This window comes from Aphidius gifuensis, linkage group LG3 (genome assembly GCF_014905175.1).
Source record: "Aphidius gifuensis isolate YNYX2018 linkage group LG3, ASM1490517v1, whole genome shotgun sequence".
Taxonomy (NCBI): domain Eukaryota; kingdom Metazoa; phylum Arthropoda; class Insecta; order Hymenoptera; family Braconidae; genus Aphidius; species Aphidius gifuensis.
The window spans coordinates 697,605-719,660 of NC_057790.1; the positions used below are offsets into that span (position 1 = coordinate 697,605).

General features: G+C 24.7%; 1 protein-coding gene across 7 annotated transcripts in view; it reads right to left on the bottom strand.

Moving 5' to 3' along the window:
* The window catches only part of LOC122851242 (probable serine/threonine-protein kinase yakA), a 151,671-nt gene that overhangs the window by 61,008 nt on the left and 68,607 nt on the right, over positions 1-22,056 (bottom strand). For all 7 annotated transcript variants that reach the window (XM_044150349.1, XM_044150351.1, XM_044150347.1 and 4 more), the window contains one exon: positions 15,796-15,858. In XM_044150349.1, the coding sequence (XP_044006284.1) occupies positions 15,796-15,858 (63 nt within the window). The remainder of the gene's footprint in view (positions 1-15,795; positions 15,859-22,056) is intronic.

Genomic DNA, 22,056 nt, shown 5'->3' on the forward strand with positions numbered 1-22,056 from the left:
TGTTCATTTAATGCGATATAATTTAAATTTTATATCCAATCGGATTATTTATTTTTAATTAATTTACACAAGTACATATTTATTTTTTTTCAGTTAAAATTATCGCCTAATGTTTTTTGATATTTAAAAAATAATTATTCATTTTTAATGAAGAAATAAATGAGCTTTTTTTCGCTTGGATAATGAGCTTGATAAATACAAGAAATGAAAAAGAATTTATATTAATTTAATATATAGTTTTTATAAATAATTAAAAATAACATTTTATCGGGCTTCATAATTTTTGCGTTATATTTTTTTTTACTTCCGGTTTACGTGTAAGAAAAAAACGAATAAAAATAGTAAAATAATTAACTTGAAATAAGGATAAATATAAAGAGAAATTTCATTAATGAGGCTTTGAATTTGAGTCTGTAGTGTGCCTGACGTTTTGTACCATAAACGGTTGGTAAATTTTTTTTTTTTTTGCTTCAGTTTTACCAACTGCCTATGGCGCTAACCACAGTGTCACGTAATCTCAGCGTTGGGAATATCTTTGGTACGTGAAACTCCTGAATAAACATTGTGCGAGGTTGCATGTTTTAAGTAAATAATCCAAAGACAATTCTCGGGTGTCGTAAGAACGTAAAAACAAAAAATAAATAAATGAAAAAAAAAATGTTTAAACGAGAAAACTATATGAATATTTAAATGTGATTTAAGATTTTGTTTTTAATTTTGATTTTCTCATGTTTATTTAATTCTAAAGAATTATTTTTATTAGAATTTCTTGTAATGATGATTTTTCGGAGATAAAAGTGATTTGGGTTTTTCTTATCAAGTCATTTCCCCTTGTATTCATGAGGTTTTGTTGAATGGGTTTTATAGATATATGTATATATTGTTCATCATGCGGGAATGACGCTGGGACTGAGACGTCAGTAATTTACCAACCGAGTTAAATATTCCCAGGTGTATATGTCCTCAGGGTGAATGATGCGAAGAGTGACTAATGCCAGTACTCAAGGGAGACAAACTCCTGTCTTGTCTGAGGATCTTCATTTATATATCAGCGATACGAAAAATATGAAAACGTATATATGTATTTATTTTGATATTTGATTATCAAATATAAAATTTTGACATAATAATAATAAATTCAAAGAGAAAAGAGTGAGCTTGCAAGCTCACAAACTTGGACAGCGAAAAAGAAAAAAAAGCACATTCAAAGAGACGAAATAAAATAATAATAAAATTGCAATGAAAAAGATGAAAAAAAAAAATACTTTAAAAGATGAATAAAATCAAGTTTTTCTTTTTAAAAAAATAAAAATATTGACATAAAGATAAAAAACAAATTATTAATTTAATAAATCGTGAATTATAATCCTTTTTTTTGTTAAAACAAAGAAAATAATCCAAATGTAAATCATATAATTTTGAATTTATAATCGAGTAATAAATTGACTAAAATTTAGTTTAAATTTTTCAATATTTGGCAAAATACCAGCGATAATTTCCTTCGAAAAAAAAAAAACATTTCTCTATTATTTCATGGATAAAATAAATAAAAAAAATTCAATAAAAAAAAAAAAAAATGTTTTTTTTTCAATAAAGAAAATAATGTATAAAATATGATAGGATAAAAAAAATGTTAAATGTTTTGGAAATGAATTGTGTGATTATTGAATTTATCATATTCGGCAAGAGCATATCACTATTGACAAAATATAAATAATTTTAAATATACACAGACCATTACGCGAATTAACTTTTAGTGCCAAACGTTATAATATACAGTGAGATCGTTTTTGGCCATGTGCCAAATATATATCAAATAGTTTACCCTCTTTTTATTATTTTTCTTTTATTTTTTTTACTCTGCATTTGACGGGCTATTCTATACAGTGATCCACGCTTCATTGCTATTTTTTTTCCTATTTTTTTTCTATTTTTTTTTGCTCTATACACACTTGGTTACTGTATGAATCTCGTTCAAACTCAACTACATTTTTATCGCTTAAATTATCACGTGTTACTTTCACTTTTTATACCCCATTGTTTTACAGCATTTATTTATAATTTAGACATCAATTTTGCTCTTTTTTTTCTGGCTGATTCCACGCTTTCCACAAAAAAATTTATTTCAAATTGCATTATAGTAAAACTGTCATCAAAAATACAACAATAAAAAAAAGGAAAAATTAAATGTTTAGTTTATGGACATGTTTTTAAATTGTGAAAATCCGAGGCAACAAAATCACTAGTGCGACAAATAACTTGAGTTAAAAAAAAATTTAAAGAATGGTTACAAAAAATTCTTCGAGGATACCTGGGCTGTTTGGAGAAAACAGCAAAGATTGCGCAGGGTGTAATCTACCCTTATCTATTTTTTTTTTTATTTTCTTTTCAATTTATACCTAGTGTACCGTGTGAACAACGAGCTTTGTGTGACACGCCTCTGCAAGAATACCATCGAATAAAAAAAAGACAAAAAAAAAATAATAAACAAACAAAAGAAAATAATAGTAATAATTAAAAAAAAAAAAAATTAAAAAGAACAATGAATGGAAAATAAGGTAAAGAAAATAAAAAAAAAAATTAAAAATGGCACATTTCATTGTGGCAGGTTGCGTAGGGTCGTGTATTCTCGTATGAATTTTAAGGCTGTGTTTGAATTTAGAACACAGAGCTCTCTGATTGTATATACATCTATAAAAAAATAAAAATAAAAACAATGGAACACATGGTACACAATGTATAGTGTGTTTTATGCTCGAATGAATAATAAAAACCAAAAAAAAAAAGAAAATATAAAAATACAGATAATAAAAACTGAAAAAAAAATTTGAAGATATGTAAAGTTATTATTATACACTAAAAAACGAAACAAATATTGTGGAAAATGTATCAAAAATCGGTATAAATGGTAATCGAGATAGGTAGAAAAAAAAAAAATGCTCAAGGCAAAATATAAAATCCGGAAAATCGAAGGTAAAAAAAAAAGGTAAAAAAGAATTTGAGATTTTGAGTATTTGAATTGATGAAAAAATATGAAACAAAAAATATTGAAGAGATATTTGAAATAAAAAGAAAATCGTGCTTTTTAAGATGAACTGAATAGAAAAAAAATTGGTGGAAAATTTTGTATTGTGTAAATAATAATTGGCAAGTTGTCAAATTTTATAAATAATTAGATTGTCAAGTGAATTTATTGAGAGATATATTTTCTTGATGAATTAACATTAAAGTTATTTTGACAACAATTAAAATATCAAGATGACAGTATTATATACGACAAAAAAAAAAAATAATATCAACAATGAAAATTAATGAATTGTTAAAAATATTATTTTGAATTATTAAGTTTGTTTGTTTGATTAATATTAAATTAAATGTGCCAAAATATTTAAGAAAATCAAGGTTTTTTTGTATTAAAAGAAAGTAGGTAAAGATGTTTTTAGTAAGCCCAAGGCAACTAGTTACTTGTACACTTTAAATTTGTCTTTTACATGTGCGTAATTAAAATTTACAAATAGAGAAAATAATATATAATTTTATTGAGTGTGTGCATGCTGCTTAACTTTGAGATTTTCTTATCAAAGTAAAATTGTTATAATAGTCCTTGGCTGTATAATGTCAGTTGTTGACAAAATTAAAATAAAAAACTAAGGTAAATTAATTCAACTTGAAGGTAAAAAAAATTACTAAAGTTGTCGTATTGTTAATGTAAGAAGTAAAATAAAGGTTCAAGGATACAAAAAGAAAAAGTTTCTAGAAAGAAAAAAATTCTTTTTTAATTTTTTAAAATTTTTTCCTACTTCAAATGACAGATTAAAATTAAAATTTATCAATTTTATTATTCTTATTTTGATTAGTGCTATGATTAAATATTTTATTCTTAATATTTTGCAAAAAAAATATACAAAAAATTTAGATAAAAAATTCTTCACAATGAAAATATTCACTAGCAAGGAAAAAATAATTTTAAATTATTATCAAATAATTTTGTTTATATCTTACTACTATTATAATATTTTTAAAATAATAAATTTTAATTATAAAAATATTTTTCATACTGATAAACACTAGAGAATATTTCTTTTTTTAATTTACCATCTGGAAGGGAAATTCATGTCCAAGACAATTAAACCAGAAGATTCAATCATGATACTCTGAAAACATTACGTAGATTTTTCTTTTTGATAAATTGTAAAAATAAAAAATTAGATGCTTTGTCAAAAGAGGACAGCACTTATGCAGAGAGCTTTTCAAAAAGATTAATTATTTTGTGCAATAATAGTTGTTACAAGATATTTTTAAATTTTAATGAATAAAGTATATAAATTTACAAGAAAATTTATAGAGCAAAACTCACAAACAAAATTGAAGAATGGGTATAAATATTTTAATCTGATTAGAGAGAATTATGTGCAAAACTTTTTTGATGAATTTATTTAATTATTTAATGAACTTTTTTCAAGGAATCTTTTGGTTTTTATAAGTATATTTTTTATTTTTTATATAAAGAAAAAGAATTAAATAAATTTTCTTGAATTTATGTTTATTAAAATTTAATAGTAATAAATAATTTTAAAATATTTTTTAAACTAAAATTAATAAATAAATAACATAAAAATAATAAACAAATTTTCCAATAAATATTCTTCGATAGGTTTTTTATTTTTATAAAATATTTATTTAATTTCTTTCAGATGGATTTGTCGAAATTTTTTTAACGCTAATATTTACTCAGAATATATGATCGTTAAATTTCTCTCCGGAAATACTAATTTTATTTTTAAAATATATATATTTTTATTTTTTACATTTTCTGTATTTTTATTATTTTTTCTTGTCACATTTCTTCACAGTGAAATACATGTAACAAAGTGAAAAGACACATTGAAGAATACTTTTCAAGATATTTTTTTTTCATATGCCTCGGATGTCATAGACTTGCATGAAAGGAAAAATATATTTCAAATTTTTCAGACGAAACATGCTTGATATGTCGAAAGGTGACATTTAAATTTTATTATTTTTATTCGAAGAATTTTTTTTTTCTCTCAAAGGTGTGTATCTGACAAGTACATACTTTGAAATAAAAATATGACTGAAATAATGCAAAAAAAAAACATCAATATCTCTGCTAAAATAAAATATTAATAGCTTTTTTTTTAATCTCACTAATTAATCGTTTTTTGCATTCTCACAAATGATAAAAAATAAAGAAAAAAAATATATATGCGACACTCCATTAACCGAATTCTGCGGTCTATATTTCATGAAAAAAAAAAAAATGAAAATAAATGGAATGGATTAATTAAAAAAAATAAATAAACAAAAAAAAATATAGCCAGGCAATTTTTTCCAGCAACGTTAAATAAAACAAAGAAAAAAATATAAAAAATTTATAAATACAAAAAAGTAACAATGTCGTAATAGTTGTGTAACAAAAAAAAATATATAAAAAATAAAAATTTAAATAAGAAAACAGGACATAAAATGTGAAAAAAAAAAAAAGGAAAAAAATAACATAAAAAATTAATGGGTTGTAGGAAAATAGTAATAATAAAAAACATATTTTTTTTTTTACAACGTTAAAAATATTCTTTACAAGAGATGAACTGTATAATTTTTGCGATAAAAAAAAAAAAATACATTTTATGCGGAAAAAGCACAATCTCAAGAGACTCTTGAAAAAAATTTTTTTGTATTCTATTTTTCACACCATACGACGAAGGTGGTAAAACAAAATAAAATATATAAAATACGAAAAAAAAATAAAATATATTTTCGAGGAGAAATGGAAGCTCGTATACTGTTTTTCTCGTTGTTATTCCAACGGCACTGTAGACTTTATCTTTTCGCGCGATTTGACAAAAAGCATGGAGTTTACTGGTGGGTTAGTATGTGTTGGTTTTGTTAAAACAAAAGCTTTTCTTACGTGCCCAGATGAGTTAAAATAAAATACACATTGAAAATACACTTTATTGCAAATATCAAAAAACCCAAAATAAAGTTGTCTAAATTTTTTAAAATTATTCTACCAATTTATAAAATAAATACACTTTTTTTTTAAATTTTTTTCCTCCTTTTGTTTATTAACTAATCGAAGAGCCTAAATAGCTGAAAAAAAGTGAAAAAACTACATATTTTTAATAGAATTGCTTGAAGTTGTGTTAAAATTTGATAATAAAAAATAATTTAAAAATATTTCGATAAAAAAAAATAGTTCTGAGCTGTTTATTATTGGTTGAAAAAATTATAAACAAGTTTTTAAAATTAAAATTATTTTTTAGGGATATGAATAATAATCTATTGGCGTAGTATTTACTATTTGAATGTATCAACTTGGTTAATGGTCAAGTAAGCAAGCCACTTGCCTACAGTGGTCCGGGTTGTCAGTTCGAAACCCGATATCACCTAGTGAACATTTACCATCATCGGGTGAACTATGACCTTACGACAAATCTACAGGGTTCTAGATTTTGGTAGTCTGGCTAAACTGTTCCAGAATATTAGTCGATCTGGTGCCTGGCGTTTGAGGCAAATTATCTCCTGGCATAGAACGAGTGAGATGAGGACAAAACCTCCTCAGTTGTTCTATGCCAAGAAATGTATGCCCCAAATGCTGGGCATCTTTTTTTTTCTTTCCAAAAAACAAAACAATAAAATTAATATTAATTTACATTTATTCTTTTTTTAATTATTCTGTGCCCATAAGAGTTAAAATAAAATACACATCGAAAATACACTCTATTGCAAATATCAAATACCCAAAATAAAGTTGTCTAATTTTTTAAAAATAATTTTACCAATTTATAAAATAAAATACTCTCTTTCAATTTTTTTCCTCTTTTTGTTTATTAACAAATCAAAAAGCCTAAATAGTTGAAAAAAAAAAAAAAAACTACATATTTTTATTCATTTAAAAATTCTCATTTGAAAAGCTCAAAAAAAAAAAAGTGTGCTTTTCATATTCAGGTAGCGAATTCCATTACAAAAAGCCAGAGTTCACGTAATCCGTTGGAGAAGTTATTTTTTTATTTTTTTACTTTTTTTGCCTCCAAGTACCATGCATATAGACAAAAATTTAAAAAATAAAATATTATCACTGTAAAATAAAGTTTATCATATCACACGTGAAGTACATTTATATTCAATTTCATAAAAAATTTTTTTTAAACTAAAAAAAACATAAACAAACAAGAGTATATAACTTTGATGAAAAATATGGATTTAGTTTTATGATTTTTTTTATTTTAAAATTCAAGTTTAGTAAGAAAATATTTAAAAAAATGAAATAATGACTCTGAGGGATATTATCCCATTCAAGTTGGGCTATAAATAAATGAAAAGGGAGTTGAAATAGTAAAAAAAAAAATAAAAAAGAAGAAGAAAAACACCCCGTGACTTTCTGATAAGCTATAAGTTCAAAGTTTGAAAGCCAGCGGCGGTAAACCACTACAACTACTGAAAAATAAAATTAAAAAAATTAAAGTACTAACGTTGAAGAATTTGACATCTAAAAGTAAATTATAAAAATTTTTTAGGCAAAGACAAGTTGGCATGGATGCATATCACACCGTTGAGAGAAAAAATAAAAAAAAAATTAAACTCAAGGGAAACTTGGTGCAGTGAATGAGCACATACATGGACCGACTCAAAATAAATTACTTTTACGTGATTTGAATTTTGAGGGTTTATATCATTCACGTACGAATGTATAAAATGATTTAACTTGTGCTAAAGAATATCTTTGTGAATATGTTAAAAAATTCATAAACTTAGTTTTGACTTTGGGAATTTAAAAAAAAAACATTATTGATTAGTAAAATAGAATAAAAAAAATATATATTGATAAATTTATTATTGGAAAAAGAATCATTTGTACTGAATTGTATAAATAAAATGTATGAAAAATTATTTGTATCATTATGATTGAGCTGAAATAAAGCTTTACAATAAATTATTTTATAAAGTTATTATTGTGTTTCGATTCACAAAATATTCCATTTAAAATGACAGTTTTGTAAATATAAATTTGATATTTGCAATTAAGAGAAAATCAGCGTAAAAGTTTTTTTTTTTTTTTTTATAAAAAGGGTCCTTTGATTCACCTTGTGTATTCAGAATTGCATGAGCCCTTGAAATACCCACCCAGGCAAAAACTAAAACCATCGTAAAGTAAAGTTTTTATATTTTGTATATCATCTGGAAATGACGGAAAATTCAATAATCCACCAATTGAAATACGACTAGTACTGAGTTTACAAAGTAACATCAGCATTTTATAGTATCAATTGAGTATGGCTTGGTTATTAATATGATAAAATAAATATTATAATAAAATATAAATTTAATAAATATATAATTTGAAATAACGTTTTATAATAAAGTTGACATTCAAAAAAATGAATAAATAAATGTATGGAATTGCTTAAAGTTGTGTTATAATTTGATGAAAAAAAATAATTTAAAAATATTTCGATAAAAAAAAATAGTTATGAGCTATTGGTTAAAAAAAATATAAACAAGTTTTTTAAATTAAAATTATCTTTTAGGGATATGAATTTTAATCTATTGGCTTAGTATTTACTGAACGAATGTATCAACTTGGTTAATGGTCAAGTAAGCAAGCCACTTGCCTACAGTGCTCAAGGTTGTCAGTTCGAAACCCGTGTACAAAAAAACCAATAGGAACACATAGTGCCCCTAACCTTTAATTGATATTAATTGATTAACAATTATTAAGCAATTCTCGTCTCACTATGGAGGTTATATATGACATTTGAGGCAAATATCTCCTGGCATAGAACGAATGAGATGAGGACAAAACCTCCTCAATTGTTCTACGCCAAGAAATATATGTCCAAAACCTAGAATAAATTTTTTTTTTCTTTCCAAAAACGAAACAATAAAACTAATATTAATTTACATTTATTATTGTTTTAATAGTTTTAATTATTTATCTATTTTTAATTTCAAAGACAAGTATTTCCCCGAAAAAATTCAGCATAGGCAAATATAATTCTAATGACACAACGACGACTAATTTAATTTTGATAATATGAACATTTTCAATTACATAAAATATATTTTTATTTTATTAATAATAAAATAATTATATGTATATCTTGTATAAATTTGTAATTAATTAATTAATGTTTATATATTTTTTTAAATGCAAATATTTACTCAGGATATTTTGATCGTTAAATATCTCTTCGGATACACTAACCAGAATATTTACATATTTAATTGTTTGTTATTATAAAAATAAATATATTCTCGACATAATGATGATGAAATATTTTAAATAAATTTTTAAAATAGATGCTGTTAATGATGGAATATATGTATAAAATTATATTATTGAATTGTAACGAGTATATTCATATAACGTGGTGTTGATTTGAGGGGTTTTCCCTGAGGGTAGGAAAAGGTCAGTGTGGTTCGTTCGCCAACGTAACTTAATAATCTTCCAACAAACACGACTCGATGATTAATTATCGTTGGCTGAAATTTCAACTTTAAAATTTTATAAATAAATATATAGATATACAGTCGGTCCAGTTTTGATGCTGGTCGATATTCGCCATCATACTGATCAAATTTACACTTCAAACATGGGTCAGACATATATTACAAAATACTAAATAAATACAGCAGGCTTATTCCAGCACTAGCAATTTTGTTTTGCTACATTTATAGTCGCCAAAATACATACAGAATCATTTGGCAATATTTGATATTTTCTACTCTCCATAGTCAAAAGAAAAATTAAAAAAAAAATATATATAATCACCCAAAATATAGCCTAAACATTTTTCATATATTTTCATTGTCAAAACTATTTGCAGTTTTTTATTTGAATTTATTTGAATGAAGAAATTTAGATAGTTTCGATTTTTTTTTATTTCAAATTTATTTTTGGTTATTGTGCATGAAAACAATGGTAATCGTATTGAATATTTTCGCACCGATACTTTTTTATTTATTATTCAATTTTTTTTTTTTAATTTTAAATACTGTTTTATTCTTTTATATATTTTTTATTTTTATTATTTTTAATTGTATTTTGCTTTTGCGAGAGTCAGTGAAACGGAGAATCAAATAATAACTGAGCGCCAGGCTGAACGAATAAACGAATCGAAGCGTTCTTTTCAGTTTGATGCGTGAGACAGCTGCCGAATCGACGGAATTACACACAAACTGAATAAAAAATTCAAGCTCTAGGAATTCTTTTTTTTTATTAATCAAAAGTAATTTGTGCCAACTGTCTAGAAAATAAAAAAAAATAAAAAAAAACCATTCAAGTAAAATTGAAATAAAAAATGAATAAAAATTCAAAAAATAATTTTATTAGAAATTTTAATTATTTTTATTGGACTTCAAAGACCACACACGTCACATGCAAATATAAAAAAATAAAATAAAATAATAACAATTTTAACGTAACAAAAACATAAAAATATTATCAAAATAAAAAAAAAAAAAAAATCTGTCGTATAACTCTGAAGCGGATTCGTCGTTGAGAGTTATATATCTGTCGGGTTAAAATTTGAATTTAAATTTGGAAACCGTCGAAAAATGGAAAGCGACGTTTTTTATATATATAAAAATCCCCATGACACACAAGAGGCCAAGCCATTGCTGTGGAAAATCATAAAGTATGCAAAATTCAAATGCAAATGCCTAGGAGTACGCATGAAAATGGGAAAAACGTTATGAAATATTGTAGTATAAAATTGGTATATACGTAAACGCATACATATATTCACAGCTTTAAAAAAATAAAAAAAAAAATTTAATCCTATAATATAAAACAGACACAATTGAAATCTAAATAACAATATCAATTATAATATAAAAAAAAATATCCAACCAATACACAAATTGTTTTCCAATTTAAATGATCGAAAAAAGCCGAAAAGAAATTTTAATATTCATAATAAATTTAAATTTATAATTAATTATAAATTAATTATAAATTATTATTGGTATTGTGGAGTTGTATTTGAGGTACAACAGAATAATAATGAGAATGTTTAAAATAACTATGCATTTTAATATATAGATACAAGTGAATAAATAATGTTTCAGCGGAACTCGTTCATTTGTAATTACAACATCGTCGTTGTCATCTGTCTAGTTGGTATAACGACGACGACAATGAAAGCATATTGCAGTTGAGTGAAAATATGTATATATTGTTGTATGAGAAAATTTATATAATGTAGCAACCGTCACTACCACCATCACCATCATCGTCATCACCGTCATTATCATCATCATGAGGGTGGCAATCGATTTGTGGACGAGAGACTTTTTCCTGGCATGTCGCACGTCGACACGTACTCACAATAGGGGCCATCGTATATCCTGCATTGTTGTAGGAAAATTCTGAACACGCATTTCCATGTCTGACGAATATATAACTATGAATATTTTTCGATACAAAATACTCAAGTTAAATTGATAATTATTGTTGGGGAAATTTTTTTATAATTTTATAATGTGACGATTTTATTAAGGTGTCATTAAAATGTCTTGTGATTTTGGGGGATATAACAGTGATGATTGAAAGTTTTTATTCGAATTATTAGAAAAAGAAGATTAAAATTAATGAAAATATAATTAAGAATTGAATTTATTTGTTGATTTGGTGTTTCATTTAAAAAATTGAACATGTGTGAACAATAATCTATTGGTTGAGTATTTATCGTCTGAGAATATCATGTGAGATGATGGCTCAGTGAGCAAGTCATACTTCATGGTGCTATTGGTCTCGAGTTCAAATCAGTGAGAAAACTTAGAATTAGAACCACATTCTCTTTATCAAGGTTGGAAAAATAGTGAATACTTTAATCGCTTAGTTTAGTCTTAATTGTTGCGTTTGAGGCAAATATCTCCTGGCATAGAACGAGTGAGATGAGGACAAAACCTCCTCAGTTGTTCTACGCCAAGAAATGTATGCCCCAAATACATGATCCATTTTTTTTTCTTTCCAAAAATCGAAACAATAAAATATTACATCTACTCTTGTTTTAAAAATTCTAATTATTTATTTACTTTTAATTTTAATGACAATTTTACTCTCAAGTATTCCCCAAACGTGTAAAAAAAAAAAATGATAAACATAGTCATAATATTACATTTACAAAAAACAATTGTTCCATTATTATTTGTTGTTTTTGATAATTAAAAATAAAAATAATTACAGATGTATTGTGAAATAAACAAATGATTAATTTCAACGGTAAATTAGTCTCATTAAGGTAGAATCACATGGTACGAACTTGGGTTAATTACGATTGACGATACGGACAAACTAGTATTATTAAAAAAAAAAAATTGAAAAAATAAAAAAAAAAGGATTCAACAAAAGAGCGTACTCGGTTGAGATTGATTTCCCGTTGAGTCTGGTGGGCAGTATTGTGGCCAATGGCTTCGTCGAATCGTTACGAATTTTTTTTCCTTCTTTTTATCTTTTTTTATTTTTTACTATGTGAACCAAACTATATTCTCTTTGGTAGACAAATGGAGGCTAAAGAAAAAAAAAGAGAGAGGAGAAAAAAAAAAAAAAAGTAAAAAAATGACAAATAAAAATTTGAAAGAACTATGCTTCGGTGGATTTTTGAGTTGGTATCGGTTTAATATAATACGATTCTACGAGACTGAATGAAAAGGCCATTAGTCGCTGTCGATGGAAACACTACTGAGACCACTTTGACGAATAAAAATAATAAAAAATTATGTAGGGGACAAAAAGTGCCTTGGCAAAGATGACAAAAGACACAAGAAAATATAAAAAAAAAAAATACTCTATGTAAAGAATATAAAATATTCTTCATATTAAAAGTTGAATATATAAATTTTACAAGCAATGCTGCTGCTGATTGTGATCAAAAAATTAAAATAAAAAATATCCTTTTACTTGTATAAATAAGCTAGAAAATTTACTATTTAATTCATAATCGATAATTTTGTTGTCAGATAAAAAGAAAATATAAAAAAAAAAAAAAGGGATCCATGAAAAATTCATATGAAAAGTAGCATTGGAGAATTTAATCTTACTTTGGGGGATGAAATTGGGGCAAAAATATCTCGAGAAAAAAAAAGGACAAAGGGCAAACGGGACATTGGTATTTTAACATCAAGTGGATGAGAAAAATACCACATGTATAAGCAGGAAAAAAAATAAAAAATAAACATGCATGATGAAAGAATTAAATTGTTAAAAAAAAAAAAGAAACAAAAATGATAAAAATGAATAAATTTTCAGTTGCAAAAAGGAATGATGATGATAAAACCAACGATGACTATAATTTGTACAATTTTTTTATTTCATTTGACAGTAGTCAATTTACCCTCCAACTTTTTCATCTTCAAATATTATTATCATGTTTTTTTTCTTTTTTTTTTTTCAATCATTCAGTAGTTCATTAATTTTCCACAGAGCTTTTGAATAATTTAACTATTAAGATGAAACTTTTTCCTTTTTTTTTTTCATATTAGTATAGTGAAAGAAGAAACACTTGAAAATGAAAAAAATGACGATCACTTGAGTGTGATGGAAATAACAATAAAAGATAAGTTAAAAAAAAAATAAAAAAATATATTTATATGTACGATAAAATGTAGAAAAATAAAGTTTTAAAAAAAAAATACTTAAAGCTTAGTATGAGGCAGTAATTCCTTCACCAAACTTAAGTAGTAAAGACTTTGTCGTTTGTAGTTTATCCTGGCATATAAAAGCACCTATTAATCCTTGGATACTTGAAACTTTTAGAAAATTCATTTGCAAAACAAAACCGTTACCAGTAGAAATACGAAAATCTTTCGATTAAAATATTTTATCGATACTTTTTGCCAATACAAAACATTTCAATTCATCACCTCAAAGCTCATCTTATCTCATTTATTTATCTTAAAACCAATTGAATATTTTATACATTTAAACTTTTTATTTATAATTTTATTTCCTTTTTTCTTATAAGCTTTTAAAATAAATAAATCGATTGCATATTGTACAATGATTCTTTATTATTCTTTGGACTATTATACTGTCTGATTCAAAGCCAAGAAATTCTAGAGACAAAACAAAGACTTGGATAGAAAAAAAATGTATCTTTTTATTTTTTGTTTTAATAGATTTTCATGTTAACGAAAAATTAGAAATTAAAGTTGAAATAATAGTTGGCCAAGTAGAATTAACCGAGTTATAATTAAAATTTGAATTCTAAAAATATATTTAGAATGTTTTTAAATGTAAATTTTAATAAAACCATACATTTTTATTTGAGACATTTTAATTATATCGAAAATATACTTGAAACTTTTATTGCCAAATGCATCTTATATTTTTTATAAATATAATTATTCAATCTTCTTTTTCACTTGAAAAATATCTATGTATTTTTTTTCTACACTAACATTCTACTAGTCAATTATCAAATTAATATAATTTAATTTTGAATATTTTATATCCACGTTCTTTTGGCTTAAAAAAAATAAAATAGCAGTTAAGCTTTTAGAGCTTCAATTCAACGAAATACTAATTTATATACGATGCTACTTTATTATTCTTTTGACTATAATATCCCAATTATTATTATCATTTTTTATTATTGTTTTAGATAACGATATTTTTTTTATTTCAAGCACCAAGCAGTGAGGTTCTGCTGTACATGTATAAAGCTCGTAAAATTTGTTGCGTGCAAAAAAAAAAAAAAATTATTGTGCACTGTGAAAGCCAGTGTTGCCAAGCATCAAGCCTCAAATATTTAACGAGCTTTTACATCCTGGTGTATAATGATATTATCCATGTAACACAAAAAAAAATAAATAAATAAATAAATAAAAAAAAAAAAACAGCAGAGGAAAATAAATAATAATATACTTTTAAAATATAAAAAAAAAAAAAAAAATTAGAAAAAGCTCAATTACCCGAAGGAAATATATGGAAGATAATAAAGCTCGTTGAGAATATTTGAAATGTAAAATCAATATTATTTTTTAATACATATGTAATGTTGATAATTAAATTAAAATCGAAATATTTTAAATGCAAGTGTGTGCGAGATGGTTAGAAAGACGATGCTGCGTCGACGAGTGTTATTGCGTAATTCGCAACTACCGACTGACCTACATTTACGATCTTTATTTAAACCGACTTTTCTCTTTGGCACTTTTAGTCTCGACTTTCGTCGTCTCTCTACCATCGACTATCTCTTTCTATTTTTTTTTTTTTTTTTAATTCATTATTAATTTATTACTCAGCACGTAAAAAATAAAAAAAAATTCATATACTCTTTTTTATTTTTTCACCTATATATTAATAAGGAAATGATGTATAGGTTTTTTATGAAAATTTTATTTTTAGATTGGGTCACATGTGCAAAGATTTTTTTATATTTTTACAGGTCTTTATACTTTTATAGCGTAGAAATTTGTTTTTTTTTTTTTTTTGCTGTAAAAATATATGAAAATGCACTCGAGATTTTTTTTTTTTTTTTTTGTCTACGCCAGGTGTTGAAATTCTCGTGTCTGTAACTTGGGATTTGAGAAATAAAATAATAAAAGTTTGAAAATATAAAAATAAATTTATTGAAAGAGTGAAGAAGTGAGCTTTAAAGTTTTTTATTTTATGTAAAAAGAAATTAAAAATTATTCAAATATATAACGATTGAATTTATTCGAAGCGTTAATAAAAATTTTGGATTGATAATAAAAAGCACATGGAAAGTTTAAAACAATATTTTCTTAATGTTTAGTAATAATTTAATGATGTAAATGTTGACTTACCGAGTTGATGGCTGTCATGGTTCCAAGTCGGCTTGGGTCTGTGTCCACTAGCCCGTTGTCACTCTGCAAAAAAAAACAACAAAAACAAATAAATAATAATTACTTTTAATAAAAACACTTTACAAATAAAATAGGTCAGCTTTAAAATCAACTAAATTGTCATTCATACAACTGTAAATATATTAAAATAAAAAAAAATATAAAAAATATATTTCGAGTATTTTAAAAACAATTCAAATAAATATAAATTATTTCACGAATAAATTTAAATAACATTATAATTAAAATGCAAAATAAAAATATAATTTACATTTTAATTTGGCCAATCGAGCTTTAAATATAATCATACAAAAATGTCGCAAAAATAATTAACTCTCAAATATTTCCGCCTCCAAGTTTTAAATTTATTATTAATGAAAATATATATAATATTTTCTTTCTCGTATTATTCCTCGTTTAATAATGATTCATATATTAACAATTAAGTAAATGACATTTGTCGACACCAATGAATTAACGTCACAAATGTGTCGAAAGCACTCGACCCTCATGATGTCAAGCTTTTAAATGCTACGACCCAGTTGTCTCAGTGTAAAGAGCTTTTCATTAAAACCCTTTTGACTTAAACGTCAAAAAAATATACTTGTAATAAAAATAAAAAAATAATTATAATAATAAACATAATTTATATAAATTACTTTTTCATTTTCATATATTTACTCATTAATTATGAAATAAAAAAAAAGCTCCCAACTGTTATTAAATATATTAATCTAATGCATTACTAATCGCACTAACTCTCGGTAAATTGAAAATATAAAAATGTAATTTATAATTTTATATATAAAATATATAACCCATGCTTGTTAATTAAAATTTCACAAGGTAAAGTGTTCTTATGGGATAAACCCTCAGGCAATTTTTCTCAAATTATATCATTAATTATTTTTGAGCTTAGCTCATTCATGCACTCCCAGTATTATTAAGAAAAAAACTAAATAACATATATTCAATTTAAAACAATATTATAAATATTTGTTATATATTTTTGGCACATGTGTTAAATATAATAAAATATACATCACGGTCACCTAAAAATGTCAGTGACGCATAAACAAACTATGTGCAAATATCATTAAAACTTTCAATCGTTAAAAAAAAAAAAATAATAAAAAAAAAGAAAAGAACAAACTGAATACATAATAAAATATTTTTCAAACATAGAAAAACAGTGGTAGGATAGTGTTCAGGGACAAGTGCATGAAAGAATATCAAGAAACTCATCCCCAATATTTTTTAATATTATATTTTTTTTGTTTATATTTTGAACTGATGCCAAATCGGTTATGCACGAATAAATTTTCGTGTCAAACTCTTGTGTGAGATGTTGAAAACAGCCGAGTAATGTTGGTAACTGCTGGTCCATATGTCCCACAACAACAACAACCCTACCAATACAAAATTCCAATCTTTTAGTGCAATACACAATGTATATTATTATCATTTTTTTTTTCTATATGATTTTTTTTATTTTGCTCTGATTCTTTTGTCGCGTATATTATTTTTTTTTTCTTTCTCGTAATATTTTCCTTTCAATTCTATTTATTGATTTGATTTTTTTTATTTTTTTTTAATATTCTGTGTACGACACTTGTCGGAAAGCTCATATATAAAGTTTAACAGTATGCGGTTTTACGAGCTTTGAGTTTTCAAGTTGATCGATATTAAGCAAGTTGTGGTTTAACTTTTGTCCAGCAAGTTTAGCCAATACATGTATTTGTGTATTTACCATGTGATGGGTATAAAAGTACATAGAGTTTTTGGAGTAAATGTATTACTTAAATGTTGTCTTTTGAGAAAATATTATGTGACATTTGTATGTGTGATAGAGAAGACAACAAGTACATTTGTTGTTTTCTGAACAACTCGTTTTCCAACCTCTTTGTGATGTAGATCTATGACAAAAGCTGAAATTGAACTTTAGAAAGCCAAACGGTTTCTCGTTAATGTCAGACTTGTCTTGTTCGTCCCATGAGATTTTACTAAAACACCAAATCAATATTCACAGTTCGTTTCTCTTTGTATAAACTACTAGAAAATCAAGTTTCCCAACCAAAAAAAAAAATATAAAAATAAATTGACAACATCTAAATCTAAATTCTTTTTTTATTTTAAAATATTTTTATCAATCAATAAATTATCATTTTAATTGAAAATAAAATTCGTAGTATAAATGAAAATTATTTCTATTTAAGAATAAATTATATTGAATAAAATAAAGAGGGATTTAATTGTCTAAATTCATTTGGATTTTATTACTCATTGCTCAACTGTAATTTACACTTGAAAAAAAAAAAAATCACATTGAATTTGTACAACTGATTCGACGAGAATTGGTAAAATTGCTAGAAGCGTCGTCGATAGACATGTATATATAGAACATTGAAAATAAAATGGGACAAATGGTGTCAAGTGATTGATTACCCATTGTCAGATAGTCTGTGAGTACGTCGTAAAATCTCATGGGTATAATTCACTAGATTTTTATGTGTGACATTTTGCGGTGATGTTAAAAATAAGAAAAAAATAATTTAACTAAAAAAAAAACATACTTTTATATAGAGTAAAATTAAATTGCATATCTCGTAAAGAAAAAAAAGTACATGTCTTTGTGAAATATAAAATATATATCTCAATAATTCAGTTGACCTAATTTTATTTTTTATTTTTTTTTTTTTTCACTTTATTCCACGTGTGTGAAGCAAAAATAAAAAAAAAATTAAATGAAAAAAAAAAAATTAAAAGGACTCATGCAATCATCTGAAAGATTATTTAATAAAAAAAGAAAAAAGTAGTTCTAGATGGTAAAAAAAAAAAAAAAATAATGTAGAATGAAGTTCAAGATAACTGAAGAAGCTTTTTGTAGAGAAGTAGTATAAAAGAGAATACGAATTAAAATGTGGATGGATGAGACGTACAGTTGGTTCCCTAGAGGTGGCCACGAGAGTTTGTAAAATGTAAAAAAAAAAAAAGAAATAAAAAAGGAATCAGGCGGTTGAAAACGTAACGTAATTCATCTTCGTCGGTTGAAATTTTAGAGCATTATTCTGACATTATTAATGGGCTAAGAGTCTCACTTGGATGGTAGCAAAAAAAATAAAAAAACTTCAAGTGAGATAGTTGAAATATTTTTCAACTTTCATAAAAAGTACATATACTCAAACAAATATAGATATAAAAATATATTATCTATTATGCAAATGAATACATTTCTTGAAAAAGATAAAAAAAAAAAAAAGAAAAATTACATTTCAAAAATTTTATAATAAATTATATATTGTAAAGTTTTTAATGAAAGAAAAAAAAAAAAAAAGCTGTACTACTTTTGTCAAGTTTATGATTGTGAATTATTGCCAAATGACTATTTGTATTTTTATGATGACCTGTCATCTAACAATGTAAGCACATCGTAACGCCACTGTAACGCTCGTTTAATATAAAATAAAAATAATAATAAAACTAGAACGAAAAATAAAAAAAAACATAAACATCAAAAGCTTTTTACAACTGTTGTGATTTTGTTGGATGCATCAAGGCCCAGTTAATATTTTTTTTTCAATGATTTAAAGTAGAAAATATAGTGTTTATGATTTTTGAAAAAAAAGTATTAACTACTTGTCAATGATAGAAAAAATTACTAATTGAATTTCAGTTTGAAGTTGATGATTTTAGTCAGTTTTTTTATTTGAAAAATAAAACAAAAATCATTACAAAATTTATGATATTTTGTAGACAATTGTTGTAGCTGCTATGTCATGTAAAAAAGAAAGTCGCAAAGACTAGACGTGGTGACATCCCAGTGGTATTTATACAGCATTTGGAATTTTGCCAAAATGTACACATAGTCAAGTCTGTCTATCGTCAAACACAGAAAACATTTGATCTCTTTTTATTTTTCGATTTTCTATCTCTGCTTTATACATGTATAAAATTTTCTATCATTATTTTACTTATACTATACAACTGGCTTTTTCCAACCATAGCCAAGAGTATATACTTGACACTAGAAATGGATCCCCATTGGCCCCCCTTATTCTGTTGAGAGGGATACTTGTCATCTTTCGTTCTTTAGTACACTCTCTCTTTAGTGCTCTATTTACCAACCACTTGGCTGTTAAAATTTTTTTCCAAAATTCAAGTGTTTGTTGATTTTGTTTCTATCAAAAATAATAGTCAATGATATATACTCTATATAAAAATTGATTTTACTTTTTTATTTATATTTAATGTTTGCTACATTATCTCACAACGAAAATATCCAAGATTTTTAATAATTATTTTATTGATGATTTAAAAGGTAAGCATTTAGAATTGGATAATTAAAAACCTATTGTTTTTGACACCAACACTTGCTGCAGGAATTTATTTATTTATTCTTTTTTTTTTTTTGGGAAATTATTTACAAGGAAATTTTATTTTGAAATAACTTGAGCGAGAAATTTGTGTTCAAAATATTTCAGTCATGATATTTAATCGCGCTGTGTAAAGATAAACTTGATGAAAAAAATTTGATATAAAAATAACAGAAAATATGTCAACAAAAAATTTTTTCCGAGTTTTAAATATGAAAAAAAAAAAATAATATAATAAGTATGTGCATGTTGAGATTTAATATATAATGTAAAAAGTAAAAAAAAAAATATAATATTGTTCACCGAGTGTCTCATATTTTACGCAACAACTGACAATATTGTCGAATACCATCGAAAAATACCAGGGAAATTATTAAAAAACGTCGCTCGAAATCTATGCAAGAAAGAGCTATGTCACTGTGGCAGCCCAGACGGATGCAAAAAAAAAATAAAAATCTTGAAGAATAATAATAGTTATATGTAGAAAAAAAAATAAAAAGGGGGGAGATAATAGAGGGTGGGTGAAATACGAAGACAGTGAAAAAATAAAAAATATATAAAAAGTGGAGTGTACAGTGGTAGCAGCGGGCGGGTGTGCTCATACGACCGGAAATGAATTTCTAGACGGAGAATTTTGATACCGGAAGTAATTTCGTAGAGGTAGTTTCGTATCTGAGAAATTGAACGTCGCTTCTCTCTTTGACACTGATATTACGCTGTCATTTTCATCAAAATATATAACAATAAAAAATAAACTCATTAAAATTATTTTTAAAAAATTATTATTAACTATATTCGACCTAAATTAAAATTAAAATTTTAAGCTTTATTACTAATTAAAATATTTAAATAGAAAATATAATTTCAATTATTTATAAACAAATAGTTTAACAATTTTATTATTTATTTTAATAAAAAATTTTGAAAAAAGCTTTTTTATTATTTATTATATTTATTGCCTCGGTAGAATAAATTTCCAAAGTTTATTAACTAAATAAATTAATTAATTAATAACCAAATAGCCAAGTTGATAAATAATTTAATTAATTAATTAAATAAACAAGATATTATTTTAAAAATTATCAAAACATTTATCAATAAAATTGATGATAATATTTATTCAAATACTCGCAATAGTTGAAGGTAAATTAAATGACATTACAAATAAAATAATATATTCAAGTATTGAGAGAAATAAAATAAGTAAAAGCATCTTAGTGAGTGAGCTTGTACTATGACGTTGTCTTGGCAACCCTTAAGACGCTTTCCAACAATAGTAAACGCGCTTGTCTTCCATCATTTTTTTTTTTTTCTTTACCTTTATACATCATTTCATCATTCTTTATTTTTTTTTCTTTATCTTATTCTTTTTTTATATAGTTCTTTCGAGTTTTATGCGTCACCCCTTTATATTTCTTTTCTTTTTTTTAGAATTTTTTTTTATTTTTATTTTTGAGATAAAAGGAAAGGGACTGTGAAGCAAGTATAAGTCTGGATTCTTATTTTCTGTTCATGAACGTCAAATGACAATAACACAAAGGATATATTTTCATTAACGTAATCTCATTGTATTATAAGAAAAAATTATTATCATCATTTTTATTTATTTATATTTTAAATTTTTTTTAATTTAGATATTTTTTTTTCTCGCTGGAATAATTATTATATAAGACAGCGTTGAATTAAAATTATTTATAATAATGAAAATAATATTTTAAAATTTTAATTTTATTCATTTTGTTTTTTTTCAAAGACAATTGTATAAAGTCAAATACAGCGTCATTAGACAGAGCATAAATTATGCCATTAGCAAGTCGTAAAAATGTTCTCTAAGGCTGTTGGCAGAATA